Genomic DNA, 16,803 nt, shown 5'->3' with positions numbered 1-16,803 from the left:
GTTCTGTTCGCCGAGCTGGGAATTTGTGTTGTAGATGTTTCGTCCCCTGTCTAGGTGACATCCTCAGTGTTTGGGAGCAATTTTTAGTGTTTGCTGTGTATTTTAGAATATCAGAGAAGCTGAAAAACATGAATGTCATTGTCCTCTTGAAGGCAAATGATAAATTCCTTCCCCCAGTGAGTGATAAGCCTGTGGAATTCTCTGCAACAGAAAAGCAGTTGAAACCAAAACATTGAGTATTTGCAACAGGAATTGGGTATAATTCTCAGAGTTAAAGGGATCAAAGGATGGGGTGGCTGGGGAGTGGGTTGAAGCAAGAATAGGGTGCTACATTGGCTGACCAGCATTGATCATATTGGGTGGTAGAGCAGACTTAAAGGGCAGACTGGCCTATTCCTATTTTCTGTGTATCTACATATTCCCAAATGTACCTACATATTCCCAAATATGTTGCACTCATCAAGCAGAGGTGGCTGCTCAGTCAGACACATTTGTAGGACACAAGATGAATGTATCCCAAGGGTTTCATATATAGCAATGTAATCATAGCCAGAAGATAATTCAGATAGCTAAAGCTCCACATCAGTGGTTCTTGCACTTGTGCTATGCAGGTGCTAAAGATCGATTGTTGTATTTAGGCAATACCAGACAATGTCAAAATATGACCTCACTTAGAGTCATAGAGATGCACAGCGTGGAAACAGACTCTTTGGTCCAACCCGTCTATGCCGACCAGATATCCCAATCCCATCTAGTCCCACCTGCCAGCACCCAGCCCATATCCCTCCAAACCCTTCCTATTCATATACGCATCCAAATGTCTCTTGCATGTTGCATTGTACCAGCCTCCACCACATCCTCTGGCAGCTCATTCCATACATGTACCACCCTCTGCGTGAAAAAGTTGCCCCTTGGGTTTCTTTTATATCTTTCCCCTCTCACCCTAAACCTATGCCCTCTAGTTCTGAACTCCCTGACCCCAGGGAAAAGACTTTGCCTATTTATCCTATCCATGCCCCTCATAATTTTGTAAACCTCTATCCCCTCAGCCTCCGCTCCAGGGAAAACAGCCCGTCTGTTCAGCCTCTCTCTGTAGCTCAGATCCTCCAACCCTGGCAACATCCTTGTAAATCTTTTCTGAACCCTTTCAAGTTTCACAATATCTTTCCAATAGGAAGGAGACCAGAATTGCACGCAATATTCCAACAGTGGCCTAACCAATGTCCTGTACAGCCGCAACATGACCTCCCAACTCCCGTACTCGATACTCTGACCAATAAGTATACCAAGCATCATCTTTACTATCCTATCTACCTGCGACTCCACTTTCAAGGAGCTATGTTTTAAGTCTGTCCAAGAGAAAGGCTGCAGTAGTGAGTATAGTGGGTTCTTTCTTGATTATATGTTTTTGGAGATAAGTCTCTTTATTTAAACTTAAAATATAAGCCATAGCTATTAATTTAACCTGGGGCAGTGTTTGTAGAGGAGTAAGACAGTGTTATTTTCTGGGTCTGTAGATTGTGAAGGAGCAAAAATGGCCTTTGCAGTGATATGTACTACTTGTCAGATGTGGGAGTTTAAAGAGAGTTTAAGGGTTACTGCGGATTATATCTGCCATAAATGCTGTTGGATGTGAATCTTATCAGATCGAGTGGATCGGTTGGAGAGACAGAGAAGCGATGAGGAATTTGCAGCAGTATGAGATGGATGGCAGTTATAGGAAGAGGGGGGCAAGTCTCAGATACAGTCACATAGATGGGTTAACTCCAGGAAGGGTAAGAGGTAGGCAGCTAGAGCAGGAGTCTTTTGTAGATATACCCATTTCAAGTATGCTGTTTTGGAAAACGTAGGGGGTGATGGTTTCTCAGGGAAAAGTAGCACAAACAGCCAAGTTTCTGGTATTGAGACTGGCTCTAATACAACGAGGGTACATCGGCTTCCAAGAGATCAATTGTGTTAGAGGATTCTGTAGTCAGAGGTACAGACAGACGTTTCTGTGGCCAGCAGAGAAAAAGCAGAATGGTGTGTTGTTTCCCTGGTGCCAGGATCAAGGATGTCTCAGAGAGGGTGCAGAATGTTCTCACGGGGGAGAGGGGCCAGCAGGAGGTCATTGTCCACATTGGAACCAATGACATTGGTAGGGAAAAGGTTGAGACTGTGAAGGGAGAATACAGAGAGTTAGGTAGAAATTTAAGAAGGAGATCCTCAAGGGTAGTAATATCTGGATTACTCCCAGTGCTACAAACTAGTGAGGGCAGGAATAGGAGGATAGAGCAGATGAATGCATGGCTGTAGAGCTGGTGTATGGGAGAAGGATTCACATTTTTGGATCATTGGAATCTCTTTTGGAGTAGAAGTGACCTGTACAAGAAGGACGGATTGCACCTAAATTGGAAGGGGGCTAATATACTGGTAGGGAAATTTGCTCGAACTGCTTGAGAGGATTTAAACTAGTAAGGTGGGGGCAGTGGGATCCAGGGACATAGTGGGGAAAGAGATCGATCTGAGACGGGCACAGCTGAGAACAGAAGTGAGTCAAACAGTCAGGGCAGGCAGGGACAAGGTAGGAATGCAAGGAACCTAACAGGGAAGGCAGATGAACTCAGCGCATGGTTAGGAACATGGGACTGGGATATCATAGCAATTACAGAAACATGGCTCAGGGATGGGCAGGACTGGCAGCTTAATGTTCCAGGATACAAATGCTACAGGAAAGATAGAAAGGGAGGCAAGAGAGGAGGGAGAGTGGCAGTTTTGATCAGGGATAGCATTACAGCTGTGCTAAGGGAGGATATTCCCAGAAATACACCCAGGGAAGTTATTTGGGTGGAACTGAGAAATAGGAAAGGGATGATCACCTTATTGGGATTGTATTGTAGACTCACCCCACCCACCCCCCAATAGTCAGAAGGAAATTGAGAAACCAGCTTGTAAGGAGATCTCAGCTATCTGTAAGAATAATAGAGTGGTTATAATAGGGGATTTGAACTTTCCAAACATCGACTGCGACTGCTATAGTGTTAGAGGTTTAGATGGAGAGGAGTTTCTCACTTGTGGGCATCAACGTCAGAAGTAGTAATGCCTGTTCAATGTTGTACTTGTTGCAGCATCTGCCTCTTTCAAGTTGGTCTGTTCAGTCATCAAAAGTCCATAACATGAAGCTACTTAATTGCACGTCTGTCATGTCATTATTGATATACAGGTGTTGACAATGACACTAAATTTAAAGTGGCTGTGAAGCAGTTTCAAATATCCTGAGAACTGAAGAGTTCCAAAAAGTTCTGCAAGCATACCAGGACTACTCAGAAAGAATGAATACAACCTGTAGGTTTGTCTCTTCATGAAAAGGGGCGTTCTTTGTAAAATCCCCCATGAGTTTAGACTGATTATCCATTTGTGAAAAATCAATGCATCAAACAGTGAGTGCAGAAATTTACAATGATTTACCCAAAGTTTATTGAGAATGTAGAACTCCTACCACAAGAAGTGGTTGAAGGAAATAAAATTGGTGCTCAAATGGAGCATGATTGTCATATGACCCTGTTTATGATTTTACATAATTGTGGAGTGTGTGGTATAAACAAATGCAAATACTTTCTCCACAAAGTTGAACAATATGTGGATAGGTTTGTAAGTTAGCTCGCTGAGCTTGGAAGTGTTTTCAGATGTTTCGTCACCATACTAGGCAACATCAGTGAGTCTCCGGTGAAATGCTGGTGGTATGTCCTGCATCTCTACTTATTGGTCTTGGTTTCTTAAGGTGGGTGATGTAATTTCCTGTTCTTTTTCTCAAGGGAGGGTAGATAGGATCTAAATTGATGTGTTTATTGATGGAAGTTTGGTTAGAATGCCATGTCTCTAAGAATTCTCATGCGTGTCTTTGTTTCGCCTGTCCTCTGATCCTTCACCAAAAGAGAAAATGCTGGAAAATCTCAGGTCTGGCAGCATCTGTAAGAGAAGAAAGCTGACATTTAGAGTCTAACTGACCCTTTGTCAAAGCTTTGACAAAATGTCAGTTAGACTCAAAACGTCCGCTCTTTTTCTCTCCTCACAGATGCTGCCAGACCTGCTGAGATTTTCCAACATTTTCTCTTTTGGTTTCAGATTCCAGCATCCGCAGTAATTTGCTTTTATCCTCTGATCCTTCACCATTGCTGACATGTAACATCTGTACATTTTCGAATGTGTTTTTAAAACTTTTCATCCAAAACTAATTTTTTAAAGGTGTCTATTATGTTTCGTATGGTGACTGTTTTCTGGCAATTTGCTTATTTTTGGTTTAGATTTTCAGCATTTGCAGTTCTAAGTGTCATTTCTAACATTGACCCAACGTGTAGATAAGCTTTTGTGATTGAAGATTTCTAGTTGATTGAAGTAGGGTAATTAAATGTATGGTGACTTAGTTTATCAGCATCTTTATTGTTTAGGATTTCCTTAACAAAGTTCATGGGCATCTACTTTTGTTTGTGTCTGATTGTTTGTGTCACCAAGCCATGGTCTGTTTTCTGTTCCTCTCATCTTATTGCAATGAATCTATTTTCAATATGGAAACTCTCAACTTCTGAAGTTTAATAATTTGCACATTAGAAGATATCCAGTTATATGAATATTTTTGCAGATGTATTGAACTTCATATTCAAGCAAAACTATCCCATCAGATATCACGTAAAGTACTTCGATGTGCACTTATGATGCCACGGCATAAAAGGCTTCTGTGGCAAGTGTTGCAAAATGGGATGTGAATAGTTACGTGTTTTTGGTGGTAGTGCAATAGGTTGATTGACTTTTTCTATGCTGTAGATCAACCAGATTGCATGGCTTTTAATATTTTAACACAGGGTGATTACACCCGATTGCTCATATATTGAAGCAATATGTGATGTTTTAGAAATTAAACTGGTAATTCTGGCTCTTTTTAAAGCTGTGCCTCTATTCCATTAATCAATATGTGACAGATATTTCTTTAGCAGCTCTGTTTTGTGTCCCTATAATCTTCAGGTCGCTATCTCCATTTGGAAAATGAGTCACACTGGTGGACGTAGTTTTGTCGAGGTTATTTGTGAAAAGTACAGCCCAGAAAATTTTCCATATCGACGAGGAATGGGCATTGGCATCCACACCTCTGCAGGGCCACAGGGCTCACCTGTGAAAGGTAAGTGAAACTTCATGTTTGTTTGCTGTCACATCCACCTCATCAGTTCCTGTTTGTGGGCTGTAACCAACTACTGACCCTCCAGAATTAAGGAATGAGGGCAGTTTAAGGAAAGGAGTATCTGCTTGCACCCTCAACTACACATGTGCCTAAACACCAAATGTGCATGTGCAGGATTCCAGACGTCTAATTTACATAGACTTCATATACAAAATCTGCAGTGCACAGGGAAATGCAGTTTTGACGCAAGATTCAACGTCAGGGAGTGAGGACAAGGCAGATTGAGGATGGCAGGTGTGAGACACAGGGTGTGGAGAAGAGAACGTGAGGGAGAGAGAAGTCGAGGAAATTTCTGATCTCCCCTATCCCTCCTGATTTCAAAAACACACTTCTCTGCCTCTGCTCAGTGCAACATTTTGTCTAGTGTCATACTTAAATTTTATGTGATGCTGCATGTGTCTGAAACCATGAGTATGTACATTTCTGGATTGGCTGCATGCACAGTTGTAGGTGTCAGCAGACAATTCTTTTCAAAAGCGTGTGCTTCAATGTCCATGTGCAGTGTGGTACTTGCACGTGAGGTCATGTACATTTTGCATGACACAGTATCTGGAATTGTGCACATGCACTTTTCTGGAAAGTGTATATGCATAGTTGCCCACAGCTGTGGATGTCATTACACACCACCTAGAAAGAATCCCATCAGATTTATCTTTTGTTCTGACCCATCCCAAAGTTTTCTTTTTTCTATGCATACATTACGGTTGGTATTTGTTTGAGATACATGTGTGAATATCCTTTACTGTTACTTGTACTCCAGTGCAGATGTACTGTGAAAGGTTTTTACAATGGCTGCCTTTAATGGTGCCATCTTAGGTGCAAGTACCTCGGTGCAAATGTCAGTTTTTAAAAAAAAATTGCTCGTGCTTCTACCTATGCTTTGCTGCTTTTGCATCTTGTGTATTTTTGGTTGCCGCTGTTGGAAATAAATTATTCTCTTGCAGGCGACTTATGGTAATATTTGAAAAGAAGTGAAACTGCAAGTTGCTTTACTTTCCCATTCATTGCTTCCTAGCAGGTAGCAAATGGTAGGTACATTATCTGCTATTAATAATCTGCTATTGGTCACTTACATTCAGAACTGATTTTGAATTTTTCATTTCCTTTAGCACGCCTGAATCTCCCAACTATCCTCGTGCTGGATGGTTGTGGAATTACAACTGCTGGAAAGGAAAGCGATATTGCTGCCTTCTGCTCGCATGTCTCTGAACTCGACCTGTCTGATAATAATCTACAAGACTGGTACGAGGTAAATAGGTTATGAACCAAGAATTACTGAGCACAGCTGGTAGGTTCCACACACTGTCAAGTGTTGCTGTATTATTCATAGGCTATTTCACTAAAAAGGTAACAGCGCACTTTAAACTCTTAGTTCTGCAATTTAACCATTTTTTCCTTTCCCATGTTTTTGTTTTACTCTGTAGCTCTTTCTTTTCTTTTGTTTTTTTCCCCTTGATTCCCTCCTTTCCTACAGGGACCAGCTCCTTGATGGCCTGTGGTTGCAAGGCAATAATTGTCATACAAAACAGCAAAGGTTGGGAACACAGCAGATCAGTCAGCATTTGTGGAGAAAATCAGCAAACTAACTTGTTGAGTGTGGAACCTTCTTCAGAACTGTTTACACCTGGCCCTGGTGCCATGTCCCAGTAAAGATCATATATGTGAGTGTTGCCCAGAATTTGACTGCACAATGGCGTCACAGCTAAGCTCAACTGTGTCTTAATGTTCAGACAAACCCTACATCAGTGATCATTTGGATGTGATCAGAAACAGAAACTTTGATTTTGCTCTTCCAATTCTGTAGGTACCTCCGTTCAGACCAGTTAACTCAGTGAAGGCCAGAAACTGACCCAGGCATCTGGCTAGTCTTTCTTACTAAACTATTTGCATTGTGTTAACTGATTAAAACATCAAGGATCTTGTGTATGGCCTTAAAGTCTTTACCGTCTCTGGGATCAATGTATCTAATTCTCTCCATTTTATTAAACTTTACCTTGTTCCCTTTTTTTCTCTTATTAGAGTTTATAGCTGTCCTACTCCTCTGGAAATCTCCCTAAACCATCAACCTTCTCACTCTTCTTTATACACCGAATCATACAGTACAGAAAAGGCCCTTCAGACTGTAGAGTCTGTCATGCCAAAAATGTACTGCCTACACGAGTCCCACTGTCATGCCATAGACTTATAGCCTTGAGTGTTATGACGTTAAGTGCTCATCCAAGTATTTTATAAAAACTTGAGATATTTCATGTCAACTACTCTCCCAGGCAGTGCAGACCACCTCCTCTGGCTGAGATATTTTTGTTCTGCCTTTCACCTTAAAATTATTCCTCCTTGTTATTGGCCCTTCGACTAAAGGGAACAGCTGCATGCCCCTCTTAATCTTGTGCAACTCCATCGGATCCTCTCCCCTTTTCTACTACAAAGAGAGAAACGCGAGCTTATCAAGCTCCTGTCCTTGGCTGAAATACACCATCCTAGGCAGTATTCTAGTGAACTCGCTTTTCATCCTCCTCCAGTCCATTCACATCCTCCTTATAATATTGTGACTAAAGCTGCGTTCCATGCTCTCTCTGCAGCCTAATCAAAGTGCTGTAAAGCTCCAACATGACCTCCCTGCTCTCATAATCGATGCCACAACTGATAACTGCAAGTGTCCTGTTTGCCATGTAATGGCCTTATTATCCTATCCTGCCACCTTCAGGGATCTGTTGGAAAGATCCTTTTGATCCTCTGAGCTATTCTAATGTCTCGCTATTCAGCGAGTACTTCCTTGTCTTTTCCCTTCTTCTAAAGCATAGAATAAATATTAATTTATATCTGCCACTGGTCTGCCCAGCTGACCAATCCATTGATATCCTCCTGTGATCAAGTACCTTCCCCCTCACTGTAGGCCACCCAGCCAATCTGTGTTATCCACAAATTTACTTAACTATTTCCCCAGCCAAAAATTGCCATCTACATCTTTTATGAATATCACAAACATTAAAGGATGTATGTAGCACTGCCCACCAGGCTCTAATCAGTCTCCCAAACAGCTTTTCAACTACCCTTTGTCTTCTGCCATTAAGCCAATTTTGGGTTCAACTTGTCAAGTTGCCCTGAACTGCATGAGCTTTTACCTTTTGTTATTAGTTTCTCATGTGAAACCTTGTCAGAGGCCTTGCCGAAATCCATATGAACTGCATTTTCCCTACCCTCTTTCATACTCAGTCACCTCCTTGAAAAATTCCACTAGATTTGTTAACAGTGACCTCCGTCTGACAGACCCATGTTGACTCTCCCTGATTAAACCTGGTCTATCTAAACAGATTCATTTCCATCTCCTGTATTTTCTCCAAATGTTTCCCTACTACTGATATTAAACTCATGTGGCATTGTTAATGAGGGATAGTAGCACAGCTGCAGAAAGGGAAATTGTCAATGGGGGGGGGGGGGGGGTGGTTTGTCTACAGAGTCCGTATGGGTGGAACTCAGAAACAGGAAAGGAGCAGTCACTTTATTGGGAGTTTTCTACAGACTCCCCCACCCAAAAAATAGCAACAGAGACACGGAGGAGCAGATTGGGAGGCAGAATTTGGAAAGATGCAGTAGTAACAGGGCTATTGTGAGTGATTTTAACTTCCCTAACATTGATTTGGAACCTACTTAGCTCAAGTATTTTGGATGGAGCGATTTTAGTCGGGTGTGTCCAGGAAAGGGTTCCTGACTCGATATGTAGATAGACTGACGAGAGGGGAGGCCATATTGGATTTGGTGCATGGCAATGATCTCTCGGTGGGAGAGTATTTCAGTGATAATAGTGATCACAACTCCATGACCTTTACTATACTCAAGGAGAGGGATAGGAGCAGACTGTATGGGAAAGTATTTAATTGGGGAGGGGGAATTACAATGCTATTAGGCAGGAAGTGAGGTGCCTAACTTGGGTCAGAAGTGTGGTGCTGAAAAAGCACAGCAGGTAAGGCAGCATCCAAGGACCAGGAAAATCCATGTTTCGGGCAAAAGCCCTTCATCAGGAATCCTAAATTGGGAACAGATGCATTTCAAAGAAATGCACAACAGAAATGTGGAAATTGTTTAGGAAGAACCTGCTGATTGTGCTGGACAAGTTTGTCCCACTGAGGCAAGGAAGGAATGGTAGAAAGAACCTTGAAAGAACCTTGGGTGAGGAAAATCTGGTCAAGAGGCAAAAGGAAGCTCACTTAAGGTTGCGGCGGCAAGGATCTGACAAGACTTTGGAGGGTTACAAGGCAGCCAGGAAGGAACTGAGGAATGGACTTAGGAGAGCTAGAAGAGGGCTTGGAAAAGCCTTGACAGGTACGATTAAAGAAAGGTGGCCAGGCCAATCAGGGATAGTGGAGGGAACTTGTGCCTGGAGTCGGAGGTGGTAGAGGAAGTTCTTAATGAATACCTTGCTAAAGTATTCACTACTGAGAAGGACCTTGACATTTCTGTGCACAGCAGAAATGCTGATATGCTAGAACAGGTTGATGTTAGGAAGGAGGATGTACTGAAAATTTTATAAAGCATTTGCCTACGGTCATACTAGTCTGAAAACGCCTGATCTCATCTGATCTTGGAAGCTAAGCAGACTCAGGCCTGGTTAGTACTTGGATGGGAGACCGCCTGGGGTTACCAGGTGCAGTAGGGTGGGTGGCACAGTGGTTAGCACTGTTGCCTCACAGCGCCAGAGACCCAGGTTCAGTTCCCGCCTCGGGCGACTGACTCTGTGGAGTTTGCACATTCTCCCCGTGTCTGTGTGGGTTTCCTCCCACAGTCCAAAAATATGCAGGTGAGGTGAATTGGCCACGCTAAATTGCCTGTAGTGTTAGATGAAGGGATAAATGTAGGGGAATGGGCCTGGGTGGGTTGCGCTTCGGTTGGTCGGTGTGGACTTGTTGGGCCGAAGGGCCTGTTTCCACACCGTAAGTAATCTAATCATAAGGATGGATAAGTCCCCTGGGCCAGATGGGATGTACCCTAGATTACTACAGGAAGTAAGGGAAGAGATTGCTGCACCTTTGGTGATGATCTTTGTGTCCTCGTTGTCCACTGGAGTAGTGCCAGAAGATGGCAAATGTTATTCCCATGCCCAAGAATGGGAATAGGGATAATCCTAGGAATTACAAACCATAGTCAGTCTAACATCAGTGGTGGGTAAAATATTGAAGAGGATTCTGAGAGACAGGATTTATAATTAATTGAAAACCATAGTTTAATTGCATGACTTTGTGAGGTGCAGGTCATGCTTCCCAAGCCTTATTGAATTCTTTGAGGATGTGACAAAACAGGATGAGGGTAGAACAGAGGATGTGGTGTACATGGATTTTGGCAAGGTGTTTGATAAGGTTCCTCAATGGTAGGCTCATTCAGAAAGTAAGGAGACATAGCATACAGGGGAACCTGTCTGTCTGGATACAAAATTGGCTGGCCCATAGAAGACAAGAAGGTGGTAGTAGACGGAAAGTATTCAGCCTGCAGCTCGGTGACCAGTGGTGTACTGCAGGGATTGGTTCTGTGACCTCTGCTCTTGGTAATTTTTATAAAGGACTTAGATGAGGAAGTGGAAGGGTGGGTTAGTAAGTTTGCTGATGACTCAAAGGTTGATGGCATTGTGGATGGTGTGGAGGGCTGTAATAGGTTGCAATGGGACATTGACCGGTTCCAGAACTGGGTAGAAAAGTGGCAGATGGAGTTCAACCTGGAAAAGTGTGAAGTGATTCACTTTGGAAGGTTGAATTTGAATGCAGGATACAGGGTTAAATGCAGGATTATTGACCGTGTGGAGAAACATAAGGATCTTGGGGTCCATGTCCATAGATCTTCCAAAGTTGCCACTCAAGTTGAAAGGGTTGTTTTGAAGGTGTTGGTTTTCGTTAACCAGGAGATTGAGTTTAAGAGCTGGTGGGTTAAGCTGCAGCTCTATAAAGCTCTGGTTAGACCACACTTGGAATATTATGTTCAGTTCTGGTCACCTCATTGCAGGCAGGATATAAAGCTTAAGAGAGAGTGCAGAGGAGATTTACTAGGATGCTGCCTGGACTGGAGGGCATGTCTTATGAAGAAAGGTTGACGGAGCTAGGGCTTTTCTCATTGGAGAGAAGAAGGAAGAGAGGTGACTTGATAGAGCTGTACAAGATGTTGAGTGGCATAGATAGAGTGGAGAGCCAGAGACATTTTCCCAGGGTGGAAGCGTTTGTCGTGAGGGCTCATAATTTTAAGGTGATTGGAGGAAGGTTTAACGGAGATGTCAGAGTTAGGTTCTTTACACAGTGATGAGTGTGTAGAATGTACTGCCAGCAGTGGTAGGAGAGTCAGATACATTAGGGGCATTTAAGGGTCTGTTGGATAGGCACATGGGAGTTAGTACAATGAAGGGTATGTAGATTAGTGTAATCTTGGAGTAGGATAAAAGGCTGGCATAACATTGAGGGCTGAAGAGCCTGTTCTGTGCTGTACTGTTCTGTTGTTTGTTCTATATTTAGAAGCCTGCTTAGTGCCTGTGTTTTAGAAATGTAAACTTCTTCCAATTCGTTGTATTTAGTAGATTATTAGCACTGACCACTACTGGCTGACTCGTTATCAGAAGTGCAATGCAGATACTTGTGAAGTCTGAGGCAGTAAGAGGCAAAATCAATCTGAATGAGGTTCAAAAGGCTGAGGTTTTTTGGCTTAGTTGTTGACCATGCTCTGGTCAAAAGAACCCCGTTGCAAGCTGTAAAACAGTCATGCAACTAGTTATAGAAGCAGGTATGGACAAAGTGCAAATGGCAAGAGGTTGAGGTGCTACATTGACATTTATCATAACAGCCTTTCCTCCCTGTTCTTGCTCGATGGTGTCTCAGTTATTCAGTCATCTAACAATACAAATGTTGTTTCCACCGGTTAAATCCAGTGCCACTGCAAGTAAGTTGGTACCTATGGCAACATGTGCAAAGGCCAACCTCTGCTACTAGTTGGGGAGTACTGATGCCTAAAATACTTAGGTGACAATTGTTTACTTTTTACACTTTTTCAAAGAAAGTATATAATTGTCCAATTTTTAGTTTGTATAAATTTTGATAAACGAGAAAGGAATTGAAAGCTGAAAGGAATGAGGCAATCCTGTCCAGGAACTTAACTCTTCTCGCTGGGCATTGTAAAGGAGTTGCAACCAAATTATCATGAAAGCTAAAAGGATATCACTGATCCACAGCTCGGCGAACAGAACCACAACAACGAGCACCCGAGCTACAAATCTTCTACCAAACTTTGATCCATTTTAAGACTGTTGATACAACAGTACGAATCTTCTGAGCCAGAAGCCTAAAGTCAAAAATCGATTGGACGATTAAACAGAATTGAAAAATGGTACCAGAAGAGAAATTGTTGAAGTATTATTTGTTTTTGAAAAGAATATGGGAATTATGGGTCCAGTTTAAAGGTAAATCTGAATTGATTTGCATCATGAAGGGGCATAGTTGGACGTTTGTTAAAGTTCAAGGTAAGAAATTCAAGGTTCCTTGTGAATGTAAGTACTTTTGTGAGTACTTCTCAGAATTCATGGACCTTGGTTCAAATCTGAGGACTGGAAAGCAGCAAATGTAACATTCAGTTTCAAAATAGTGGAGAGTGTATATAGCAATTGATAGAAAGGGCAAATGTGATAAATAAAATTTAATGCAGAAAAGTGACAAATGATGTTTTTTTTTATATAGGAAGACTGAGTCATAGTGATATGTACCAAACAGTAGAAATATGTAGGGAATGCAGAAACAGGGACCTATGGTATATGCACAGAAATTATTGAAGGTGGGAGGGAATACGGTGAAAGTGCATTAACAAAGGCATACAGAATCCTGGACTTTATACATAGAGGTACATAATATAAAAGAAAGGTCTAAGGAAAAGGGCGAAGTTGGTCTTGTGGAGAGGCCAAATGGACAGAACGAGTCAAGTAGCCTTGTGTACTTTGTAACCATTCTGTGAGTGAGAGGAATTAATAATCAAATTATAGACCTTTTTAAATTTTACAGTGCTTGAACACTGGAGTTTTGAGAAATATAAGCTCATCTGAGACACTTGACATGACTGTAAATCAGGGATCGCATAGGTGATTATTTCATCTGTCTTCGAAAATTAGACACAAAATGGTGTGTAGCCAATAGTGTACAATATCTTTTTGGATTTTAAAAAAAGCATTTTAGATTAATGCATTCAATCCAACCCAATTTACTGCCTGGAAATCAGAAGGATATTGCTTATGACTTTAACCAAGCTAGGCTTGGTAATTAGAGCAGGGCTAAAAGCAAAATGAAGGGAATTGAGTGATAGGGAGAGATTAATATGAAGCTGAATTGTGACAAGATATCAGGATTTGATTTTTAAAAAAGACATCAGAAGAATGGAGAGTAGGAAGGTAATGGCATCAAGCTTGTGAAGTGGGACAGCAGAATAAGTTATTGATCTGCAAAGCTGCATTTTAACTGGGGGCATTTATCTATGGTTGAATCTGTATGAAAAGTTTAGATTGTAGATTAAATTACATCTACCCAAAAATACAGGATACAGTCATGAACTCATTGTACTGTGGGACACCAAACATATCAACCAACAATGCACTTCCAACCTCTGAAGTGTCCTAACCCCATCCTTCTTATAGCAGTAGGTCATTGTAAGAAGGTAGGCTCTCCAGAGAAACGACAAAGGCAAAGAAGCGGTGCTCAGAGTCTTATTACATCAGTGTTAGGTTGATAGTTTGTTAGACCTGCATTGTCCTTTGACAGTAATCAGTTATTCACAGGTCAGTTTGTGTTCTAATGCTACTCTATCCTTTTATGTTTTACAGATCAGCAAAATTGTATCAAATCTTGCCAAGCTCACATTTCTGAACCTCACCTCAAATCCTCTGATTGAGGCCAGTTTAGATTCAGCTTGCGCTGCCTCATTCTCTCGAATACAGAGACTCGTCCTCAACAACACCAAAGTTTCATGGGAAACCGTTCACGTTTTGTTGCAGGAATTATCAGGGTAGGAACTTGTAACTCATGCATGTTTGTCCCTGAATTTCTTTATTCTCTACTGTTTATTGCCGTGTCTTCTCCCTTTTACAGACTTTCTCACTTTGAAACTGCAAATATTAATTACAAATGAAATATGACTGCTTTTAATTCATCCATCCTAAGAACAGTTTTGTCTCTCTAGTATTCTGTTTTCCACTCACTTTCAGCCACATCCTTTTCCTCAACTTTGTACTTCTCTTTCTGGGGGTTCTGAATACACCACTCTATTTCCCCTAACACCTTCCCCTCAAACCAGCTATTTCCCCTACCCACCTTCGGATTCTCTTGCCCTTAACCTAACCACCACTCCTCAAACAAAGTATAACGCTCTTTCTTCCCTGTCTACATCTGAGCTAAATTCTCCACACTCACCCACTGTCTGCTGTCTCTCTTCCTATTCTGTTTTCCTATGTCATTCTGTGTCTTTATAGATGAAGATACTTTTGAAGTTTGCCTTGATAGGTAATATTTGCGTGTATTCCAATATGTCTATTACACATTGTTTCTCTTTTAATTGCAAGTCTACCACTAGATGTCAGTGTTGAAAGAAGAATTTCTAGACCCATCATCTTGAGGTGTTTGGTACCTTTGTGTTTTGTATGCCTCAGGCAAAAACACTGAGGTTTCTTTGATTTATGCTTTTTTCCACATTCTTTTCTCTAGTCTGCTTTTGTAATGGTTTCATAAACTCCACACAAAAATGTATCTCGGATGCAACTGTGCAGTATAAATCCTCGGTACTTGAGCAAGCTAGAAGTTGTTGACTTTTTCCATTTTTCTTAAACTAACCAACCAGAGGTTTCTGACTGGGCCAATAATCGCCACAAGTTGGGTACAATATATGTTCCTATGTTTTTGTCACAAAGTATGGGCATCGCCATCAACGCTAGCATTTGTTGCCACTCCCTGATGGTCTTGTTTACTAATCAGCAGTGGCATAAGGTATCCTTGATACCACCAATTTCCTGTTACTTTCTTTTTTTCTTTTTCCGATCTTGGAATGTCACTAATGAGCCTGTGTAGATATTTAAGTGCTGGTTGTTGAAAGCAAAAAATCCCAATGCTACATCAGCTAATGACAATTTGCTGTCCATTGCATAAATTGTACTGTTTAGGTGGGTAACATCCTACTTCAACTTTGACTATTCGTGCTTTTTAGCTTGAGCAAGGTATCTTCCCTAGTAGTAAATAGGGAAGGGAGCTGGTCTACCAAGTGCGCATTCCCATGTGTCCCATTGGCCGCTTCCTACTATTACCAACAGCAAAATATTGTTGTATCCTCGTTCAGTGAACATCTATTGTCTATCTAATGTTGTCGTTGTCGTCGTCGTCGTCGTCATCATCATCATCCTCTGAAATGTTTTTCTCAATTCCAAGTGTTATTGAATCAAGTTTAATATTAGCTGGATGTTTTTGAAAAAATATCAAGCACTTAACTGTTTAAAACTGCACCCAATTATTAATTTTGGGTGGTTGATCTTTTATTCTAGGGAATTTTGTTTCTTTTTGTTTTTTCCTGGTCTTTCCCTCCTGTGTACCAAACTTGAATAAGAATCATAGAAGTGCGACAGTGCAGAAGGTGTCATCCCATCGTGTTTGCACCGGCTTGTTAAATTAGCGTCATTGCCTCGTGCTGTCTTTTTGTTTCATCACAACCTCACACATTATTATTATACAAATAATCATAAAGTGCCCTGAAGATGAATAAGGTCCCAGTTCTCCAGCGATGTTGCAGGGATATGTACAAGTGACACCTGTAACAAGCAGCCAGTGTTTGAGAGCATGCTGATGGACAGAATAGCAGCATGTACAGTCAACTTTTAATTTAGCTATTTTGTGAAGCAGTATGTTTGTATTATGTCATACTCCATTTTGGTGTAGTCTCTACCCTTTTAAGTAAGGAAAGGATATCATTTCTGTAGCTCTGTGAAGGAGGATAACCAAGGTTTTGAATGTGGATACTAACAGTGACTTTGTGATACAAATGTCTGCAGTCATTCTCCTTTTAAATAATACTGAACTCTCACAACCTCACATTTTCCAAGATTATATTACATCAGCCAAGTTTTTGCCCATTTGCTTATCCTTATCTATGTTTCTGTGCAGACTCATGTAGAATCTTGCCACTTGCCATCCCACCTATTTTTGTCATCTGCAAACATATTAGTCACTTCTGTCATCCAAGTCATTAAAATATAATCCTGTGACTACAAGGGGATTAGAAATTGCCATCTTGAAAGTGACCCTTTAACATCAGCACTCTATCTTCTATTAATCAGCTAGTCATCTATCCATGTTAATATGCTACCCTAATACCATGCACTCTTATCTTGCTTACTTGCCAATGTCTGGTACCTTAGCAAATGCCTTCTGGAAATCCATATATATATTATATTACATCACTGGTTGCTCTTAATCTATTCTGCTTGAAGACTCTTCAAAGAATTCTAGTGCATATGTCAGGCATAATTTCCCTCTCTTGCATGATATTGTTTGAATCAAATATTTTTTAACGCCCATTTGTGTAGAATAATGAAGGGTATTGTA

At 41.3% G+C, this 16,803-nt stretch overlaps 1 protein-coding gene and 1 pseudogene across 8 annotated transcripts in view; both read left to right on the top strand.

The window, feature by feature from the left end:
- The window catches only part of LOC140494275 (tubulin-specific chaperone cofactor E-like protein), a 208,227-nt gene that overhangs the window by 22,598 nt on the left and 168,826 nt on the right, over positions 1 to 16,803 (top strand). For all 8 annotated transcript variants that reach the window (XM_072593555.1, XM_072593548.1, XM_072593550.1 and 5 more), the window contains exons 2-4: positions 4,999 to 5,152; positions 6,322 to 6,461; positions 14,043 to 14,224. In XM_072593555.1, coding sequence (XP_072449656.1) covers positions 4,999 to 5,152; positions 6,322 to 6,461; positions 14,043 to 14,224 — 476 coding nt within the window. The remainder of the gene's footprint in view (positions 1 to 4,998; positions 5,153 to 6,321; positions 6,462 to 14,042; positions 14,225 to 16,803) is intronic.
- LOC140494277 (5S ribosomal RNA) lies at positions 9,748 to 9,866 on the top strand (annotated as a pseudogene).

Source organism: Chiloscyllium punctatum, chromosome 23, assembly GCF_047496795.1.
Source record: "Chiloscyllium punctatum isolate Juve2018m chromosome 23, sChiPun1.3, whole genome shotgun sequence".
Classification (NCBI taxonomy): domain Eukaryota; kingdom Metazoa; phylum Chordata; class Chondrichthyes; order Orectolobiformes; family Hemiscylliidae; genus Chiloscyllium; species Chiloscyllium punctatum.
This window is presented reverse-complemented; position numbering and strand designations above follow the sequence as displayed.